The 7,822-nt window shown below is 42.0% G+C and overlaps 2 protein-coding genes and 1 long non-coding RNA gene across 4 annotated transcripts; 1 reads left to right on the plus strand and 2 right to left on the minus strand.

Moving 5' to 3' along the window:
• Window positions 1–254: 254 nt before the first annotated feature.
• LOC117783945 (inactive selenide, water dikinase-like protein) lies at window positions 255–2,155 on the minus strand. The gene is made up of 2 exons (XM_034621526.1): window positions 2,048–2,155; window positions 255–1,683 (listed from the first exon to the last, which is right to left on the minus strand). The coding sequence occupies exon 2, from the start codon at window positions 1,667–1,669 to the stop codon at window positions 473–475; it is 1,197 nt and encodes a 398-aa protein (XP_034477417.1). The 5' UTR covers window positions 1,670–1,683; window positions 2,048–2,155; the 3' UTR covers window positions 255–472.
• A 133-nt stretch (window positions 2,156–2,288) lies between these two features.
• Window positions 2,289–6,513, plus strand: LOC117783936 (toll-like receptor 3). The gene is made up of 10 exons (XM_034621509.1): window positions 2,289–2,465; window positions 2,544–2,805; window positions 2,875–3,035; window positions 3,095–3,264; window positions 3,324–3,926; window positions 3,988–4,242; window positions 4,300–4,911; window positions 4,966–5,060; window positions 5,125–6,012; window positions 6,073–6,513. The coding sequence occupies exons 2-10, from the start codon at window positions 2,699–2,701 to the stop codon at window positions 6,473–6,475; spliced, it is 3,294 nt and encodes a 1,097-aa protein (XP_034477400.1). The 5' UTR covers window positions 2,289–2,465; window positions 2,544–2,698; the 3' UTR covers window positions 6,476–6,513.
• On the minus strand, window positions 2,829–3,122 carry LOC117783951. Of its 2 annotated transcripts, none has more exons than XR_004617389.1 (2): window positions 3,084–3,122; window positions 2,829–3,018 (listed from the first exon to the last, which is right to left on the minus strand). It is a non-coding gene; the product is annotated as an uncharacterized LOC117783951 (long non-coding RNA). The 2 variants fall into 2 exon arrangements; XR_004617390.1 differs by having other exon boundaries at window positions 2,829–3,010; window positions 3,084–3,113.
• Window positions 6,514–7,822: the final 1,309 nt, after the last annotated feature.

Consider the following 7,822-nt stretch of genomic DNA (forward strand, 5'->3'; position numbering starts at 1 on the left):
AAGCTTAGCTCAAATTCGAAACTTTGAATTTATGACGTCATGCTCTCTCTCTTTCTCTCTGAAGTGACAAACTAGAGCAGACCTGTTGCTCACTGCTTAGAATTCGCTTGGCGCTCAGTGAGCATCCATTAGCACAGTCGACGATCTGCACAATTTCTCTCTCACCAAGCTCTTTATGTGGTTGCGTTGTAGTCTGTACATGAGAACTAAAAGCTTTTGGCTTGGCGGTTAAATTGTAAATAATATGCGAGCGGTTTGCATTTGTTCGAGACAAAAGTCAAGTGATCTTTTTTATTCATTCGTTATATACTTAGCGGTGTCCATAGGTTTCATGAAAGATCAAAAATTGTTATTAATGTATGTATGTAGTCAAGCTGTTGCTTTTACAAAAAAACGGTAACTTAGTTCACTCATATTTGCGTTATAACTGAGAGCTTGTATGCAGTTTAAATTAATAAATGATAAACAGAATCTAATCCTTGGCTGGCACCTCAATGACGCGTGGCTTGTCAATGATGCGTGCCGTCTTATTGCCCTTCTCTACAATGCCAATAATCCAGGCCTGGTAGCCCTCCTGTTTCTCAATGTCCTTGCAGTAAGCCGCCGCCTGTTCTCTTGGCAAACAGATGAGCAAACCTCCTGAAGTTTCAGCTGAATGGCCCTGTAGCAGTTGGAACATATTGCCGCAGGCCTTGGCCACAGCTGCCATCTTGGCAATCACTGGAAGATTGTGTATGACAAAGGAGACATCCTTCTTCTGGTGAGCAGCCAGAGTTTGTGCATGACCCAGGAGTCCAAAACCGGTTATATCGGTGGCGCCATGTGCATTGTACTTGTGCATGAGACGAGCGGCGACTCGGTTCAAGCGCGACATGGAGTTCATGGCACGATGATAGGCCTTGCGGACATCCTCCTCGGAGACAACTAGCTTAATGCGGTTCCAGCGCTCTGGCTGATCGATCCACTGATGTGCGTTTACAGCCACCTGGGTGCCCAGGGGTTTGGTGAGCACCAGGACATCACCAACAACAGCGTTGTCCGGAACTATGTACTCATTGGGTTGACAAATGGTTGAGGCAACGCCTCCAATGGTGCACCAGGGATTGACAACACTCTGGCCGCCAGTCACAGTGGTTCCCGCCTCCAAGGCGGAGTCCTTGAAGCCGCGCATTATCAGAGGTATGACGACATCACGTTCCTTTTCCGTCATCTTTGTGCTGACGGCCAGAAGCATTAGCATATTGTCACAATCGGTTACGCCCATGGCGTACAAATCGCTGAGCACATTGGCGCAAGCGATTTTGCCCATCATGTAGGGATCGTCAACAATGGGATAGAAGAAGTCAGTGGTCTGCACCAGGCAAAGGCCGCCGTGACGCAATGGGATGACGGCACAGTCGAGGCCAATGCCAATGCGGGGAATGGCAACGTTAAGGAACTGAGCTTCCTGGTCCTGGGCGGAGTAGTCCTGCTGCAGAGCCGAGACGAGTTTTGAGAGAACCTCCTGAGGCACTTTGCAGCCGCGTCCTTTCAAATCGGCGAAACGTGTCAGGCGAAAAGATGCATCCAAGTCGTGGGCAGTTGGGTCGAAGGGGCGACGCAACTCGGCGTCGCCACCGCCGTGCAGCTCAAGATGGGCAGCATTTAATACATCTGCAGCGTAACTCATTTTATGATAAAAACCTAAGAGACAAAGAGATCAAATAATTCGATTAGTCAACTTATCCCAACTAGAACTACGCACTTTTTGCCGCCAATAAAACGGGCGGCAGCAAATAACTCGCGTTCTCCCTAGACACAAATACATGCGCAAACAGACGTGTATGTACACGGATTTTTAGAGCAAACTTGGGAATGTGTGAGTAGCACGCTCTGTGATTGGCTATTTGCACGATGGCGGCTGAATCGGGCGAAGTCAGTATTTCTCCCTGTCGTCAAAGAACAAAACGTGAACAATGTCCACTTTCTTCAATTTACAAAATCCTAATTTTCGCATGCTTTTTAAATCACACTATTTTACCTTGCACAGAATACAATATATACTTACGTTTGCGCTTTCTAAATATATAACAATCTGCTAAATATCCGGCCAATAATATTTTATTTAGCGCGTTGATTTTGCTTTTGCACCGCTGTCGCTCTCAGAATAGAGTTGCATTCTCCATATATCGATAAAGTTATTATCGTTTTGACAACTTGAGCACTGCCAACTTGTTTCAAAGAGCAGTGCGCGGTGCAAAGCATTTGTTTTTATTATGAAAATAATTAATTTAATTTTTTTTAGAGAATGGTTGCATGTTTTGCTGACACTTGAGCATGAGTGAACATTTATAATTATCGCCGTGGTGAATTGGCAATTGCCTGCGACGCAGAATAAAAGCAAAGGCAGCTGAAGATAATGGTCAGTAGCAAAGCTAAGAGGAAGACAGCGGAACCTGTTGCGCGAGCGCAGCTTAAAAGTAAAAGTAAAGAAAGAAAAAGTTATTGTCAAACGGTGTTAACTCTAATACTAATAATATTAAATAATACTTGTTTTCCAATAGCTTCCATGCAGATGCTGAACAAATGAAGAAATTTGTTTAATTCCGACGGGAAATCAATAGACTCAAGAAACAAACTTGCTTTTGCCATGGCCAAATCAAATCAGTGACAACAACGCCACATACAAACAAAGAAATAACAAGTTAAAAAGCTGATCATGATTCAGTTACGCCTGCGCACAGTCATACTGTTATTGCTGCAGTTGTTCGCTTTGGTCAGCACTGAATACGTTTATGGCGAGCCCGAGTATAAATGTCCCAAGAAGTGAGCTCTTATTATACGAGTACTATATAATAATCATGCATTATTTAATTTTTTTAATTGTGTGCACAGACCTCAAGTCTTATACCCCTGCTTATGTGTAAAGGGCAGCGACGATGGCCTCTTTGTCCGCTGCGAGAATACCAACTTGGCCACGCTTGCAGTGGCCCTACAAAACTTGGCATCTCTGGAGTTGCCAGTGGAGGAGCTAACCATCTACAAGGGACATTTCGGTAAATTAATTTAGTTTGTAATTTAACATATGAATGATAACTACTTACTGTTGTTTTAGTGCGCCTCTTTGGACCCCTTTTTGCTCATATCAAGGCGCGTGTGTTAATCATTGAGGAGACACCGCTTGCCACTATTGAAGATTATGTATTTTATGGCATGAACAATACATTGGAGCACCTTCACTTGATACACACGAATCTCAGTCAAGTTGGTCCGTTGGGCTTTGGCGTAAGCATTCGTATAATTATTTAAATTATATTTATTCTAATCAATCAACAAATTTACAGATATTGGGCAAGACGAGTCAGATTGTAATTGATGGACATGCTTTTGAACAACTGCCCAAGGATCTCTTTCTTGGTCAGGAAATAAGCAACAAACTTGAAATTATGCGGCTCACAAATGGACGCTTAAGTGATTTGCCCGTGGAAACATTTCAACCTCTTCGCAAGTTGAAGACTTTGGACTTGCATGGTAATCAACTGGAAAACCTGAAACGCAATCAGTTTAAAAATTTACGTGAACTGGAGTTTCTGGATATAAGTCACAATAAAATCAAGAAATTGGAGGCTCAACATATTTCTGATCTGACAAAACTTGGCTGGTGCAATGTATCTCATAACGCCCTAAACGAGTTGAGTCGTGGCGCCTTTGCCAGGAACTCAGTACTCAAAGTACTTCATTTATCCCACAATAATATTGCCAAATTGGATGCAAACAGTTTTAGAGGTATGCGATTTCTGCGTCGTCTATTTCTGAGTGATAATGTCATTACGGATGTCGGACGTGGAACATTTGGATCAGTGGCACGCATCGGAACTATTGACTTGGCCCGCAACAAGCTTAAGAAGATTGAGTATCAGATGTTCACACAAATGAATTATGTAGAGGTATGTGAGAGAGATTGATCATTTAGATTCAATGTTTTATTGGTTAAATTTATTTCTATAGCTACTCGATTTGGCGGAGAACAATATAACTAAAATTGAGAAGAACTCATTCAAGGACATTTACCAAGCAGTCATCAATGTGTCGCATAATGCCTTAGAACTTATTGAAACGGCCGCCTTTGAGAACTGTGTCAATATCACTGTCCTGGATCTGTCCCATAATCGTCTGACAAACTTTTCCCGTCGTAGCTTTGATGAAACGACCTTTGCCTCCGAGTTTCAGCTTAGCTTTAATAGCTTGACTAATCTTGCCCATGTAGGTCACTGATTACGTTATCTTTACTGTTGAAATTGACGACCTCTGTTTTTTCAGATTCCTATACAAAACATGTCTGGTCTGCGTGTGCTGAATGCGTCACACAACAGTATCACCGAAATACCCAAGAACTGTTTCCCCAAGCTGTACGAACTGCATACAATTGATGTGTCGCATAACAACATCTCCGTCATATTCAATGGCGTATTTCAAACACTGTTCTCTCTGCGATCTATCAATCTGGCCCATAACAGTATGCAGGAGATTAGATCTTCAACATTTGGCACCTTGCCAACCCTGCTGGAGATGGATCTCAGTCATAATAAGCTGGTTAACATAGTGCGTGGCTCGCTGGCCAAGTTGACAAGCATGAGACAACTTTATCTGAACAATAATCAGCTTGAAAAGTTATTCCAACTACCGATTTCGTTAAATGAGCTTTATTTAAGCCATAACAACATACGCTCCATACCAGCGGGTACTTGGCCTGTTATGAATGCACTTATATACTTGGATCTAAGTAATAATCAGATCGGAGATAGCTTGGATGCAAATAGCTTTACGGGATTACTTGTGGTGCAGCGTCTTCTGCTGCAGAGCAATGGAATTAGCAAGCCTCCATTGGAAGCCATCGCTGTCATGTCAACGCTGCAGTATCTCTACTTGCAAGTAAGTATGTCTATTCTGAGATATTCTATGTCTATATCGTTAATATGTTTTCAGCACAACAACATAAGTGTATTGGAGAAAAGTGCATTTGGAAAGCTGCCAGTTCTGTTTGAGCTCAACCTGTACGACAATCAGGTTGCAGACATAAGGTGAATACTCCGACTCGCCATACCAGATAAACATTCTGTTGTCATATAAATTATATCTTTATAGTAAACGTGCTTTTGACGGACTTCTGCAGCTGCTAAAGCTCAATCTGTCATCGAATGGAATCCAACAGCTGCCAAATGATATTTTCATTGGATTACCTTCATTACGTTCACTGGATTTGTCGCACAATTTGCTTTCAAAACTGGACAACAAAACACACGGCGTGTTGGATGACTTGCTCAGTCTGGAGACACTCAACTTGAGTCACAATCGCATTAGTTTTGTCACCAAGAAAACTTTCCCTTCACATCAGTATATACCATACAATTTGAAGTACCTGGACCTGAGCTACAATCAAATGCCGGTGCTGACCTATGACATAACCTTTGGCACTAAGAAGCTTTTGCAGCTGAATGTCTCCCACAATCAAATCAACGAATTGCGACGCGGTGTCATATCAAATTTTACATCTCTGCAACAGCTGGACATTTCCTACAATGAGCTGACAAATCTGATGTCCGAAGAGCATGTTTTCGAACTGCCTAAGAATCTGAGCAGTCTGATTATGTCGAATAATCAAATTTATCATTTACCGTTTGTCAATCTGGCAAAGACGCAGTCATTGAAGTATGTTGATCTGAGAAACAACAGTCTGGAGGACTTTCCGGTCTCGTTGATACGCACCATGGGGAATGGCAGCCGAGTGTTGCTCTCCAATAATCCGCTAAATTGCGGTTGTAATGCCAGGCCCTTGAAGCATCATATGTTACAGCAGACGGAGCCTAGCGAGGATTTGCGTAATGTGACTTGCCAGACACCCGCACAGCTTGAGACGCAGCATCTGTTGGAGGTGAATGATGAGTATCTGAACTGCAGAGAAGACGAAATGGAGCTCTACAGCGGCAGCGACTACGAGCATCTGACTGATGTGCGTTTTCGTGAGGTGAAAACGTAAGTAACATCGCTTGGAGTCCCCTGAATGCCCAATTAATCAACTCGTTTATTTTTCAGCAATAAAGCGGGCAATCTAACACTGAGCTGGTTTGTCTCTGCCATAGCGGATGTGGCTGACTTTAATGTGTATGTAAGAAGCAGCAGCAACGAGGTGTTGCACCAGTCCGACTATGCCTACAACCAGCGAACGGCACAGATTCCCATTTCAGACCTGCTAAAGCATGGCGAGGATAAATTGAATGCTGCAGAGATCTGCATTGTGACCCGGGATAGCGATGGAAACACTCGGCCATGGTTTGCCGGCCAATGTCAAGCATTGCCCTCACTTAAATTGCCCAGAACCTTCTTTTTTGGCAACTTTAATGTAAGAAGCTCAGGCAATGCCACAAAGTCACCCATAACCTGTGTTTTGTATATAGCTTTAGCGTTATTTGTTGCCGTTATACAAAATGTTCATTAAATAAATTTATGTAAGCTCGTAAGAGTATCAAACCGAAACGAATATCGGTTTAGGTTACGGTATCGATTATGCTCGCATTTTGACTTTCGGTTACCGGTTATTCAAAATCCTTGTATTTCAGTTTCGTATCGGCTACCGGTTATTGTTTCAAAATACCGAAATTATTTCGGCTAAAAAAAAATATACAGGGGTGCCACAGAAATCGAAAATAACAGAAAATCTCCCAAAAATATGTGGAGATTTAAGAGATTTTCTGTAAGTTTCGCTTTCTATGGCACCCCTGATAAATTGGGTATAAAAATCTTCAAAAGATGTGAATTTGTATAACAAATTATTTATTTTTAAATAAAAGGATCTTTTTAATAAGATAAATTTTCAACTTGAAAAATTCAAGTTAAAAATAAAATTTAAATTGAGTTTGCAAAGCGTCGATAACACATTAACAACATAATTGAATAATTTTCTAATCGGTTCATTCGGTTCTTCGGTTTCGGTAAAATAGAAAAGTTATGATTTGGTTACTGTTTCAGTTACGTTTTTCAATTTCAATCGGTTAATACCGGTTAACGGTTACGGTTTCGGTTCCGGTTTTAACCCCTGAAGCTCGTACGTTTACTGCCAGCACGCACGGTAAGGACACGCTCTGCTCTGACCTTACAGCTACAGTTGAACATGTGCGCGCCTCCCTGCGCACATGTATTTGTTTACTTGGTCGCCGTTGCCGCCACCAGTTCAATCGGGTAGGGGGAAGGATGTATGCAATGGGGAAGCACAATTGAGAAAATGTTAAAGCCCTACCAGCTGATGCCTTCGAACTTTCATTCACAGCGAAAACACAAAAGCAAAGGAGGCAACCAACCGCCGCCATTTCGTTTGCACTCGTGAAATACTGTTAGGTTTACCGTTCGGGTATTTGTTGTCGTCACAGAGTGACGATAACATCGGCAGCGACAACAGTCAAAACGACGACGCCAAACAGCTACTCCGAGAGAACGAGAGCGAAACAGAAGGAGAGCGCAAGGACTTTGAGCAAAAGCAAAACTTGCCAAACAGATGCGCATTCGCACAGAAATGACGCTAAACTTATCTATACACTGGTGGTCAAAATAAGTGTACATAACTGTACAGTCTGTAAATGCAACAGATCTATTAATACTTCATATACAGCCCAGTAGTAAAATTGCAAGATCAATTTTATGCATATTTTCAGAATATTTTTCTTTATTATGTTGTCAAAAACATATAAAGTAACGGTTGCAGATGACAAAATTCATTTCAAAATTAATATCTGCCACAATTTAAAATAAACAGCATTATTTACTATAATTGTGTACGAACGATGTGAAG

This window comes from Drosophila innubila, assembly GCF_004354385.1.
Source record: "Drosophila innubila isolate TH190305 chromosome 2R unlocalized genomic scaffold, UK_Dinn_1.0 1_C_2R, whole genome shotgun sequence".
In the NCBI taxonomy this organism is placed as follows: Eukaryota; Metazoa; Arthropoda; class Insecta; order Diptera; family Drosophilidae; genus Drosophila; species Drosophila innubila.

Excerpts from the sequence above, each read along its gene's own strand:
- LOC117783945 (XM_034621526.1), bottom strand. The coding sequence starts at position 1,669 with ATGAGTTACGCTGCAGATGTATTAAATGCTGCCCATCTTGAGCTGCAC.
- LOC117783936 (XM_034621509.1), top strand. The coding sequence starts at position 2,699 with ATGATTCAGTTACGCCTGCGCACAGTCATACTGTTATTGCTGCAGTTG. Across the intron at positions 4,243-4,299 it reads GCTTGACTAATCTTGCCCAT|ATTCCTATACAAAACATGTC; the intron begins GTAGGTCACTGA and ends CTGTTTTTTCAG. Across the intron at positions 4,912-4,965 it reads TGCAGTATCTCTACTTGCAA|CACAACAACATAAGTGTATT; the intron begins GTAAGTATGTCT and ends ATATGTTTTCAG.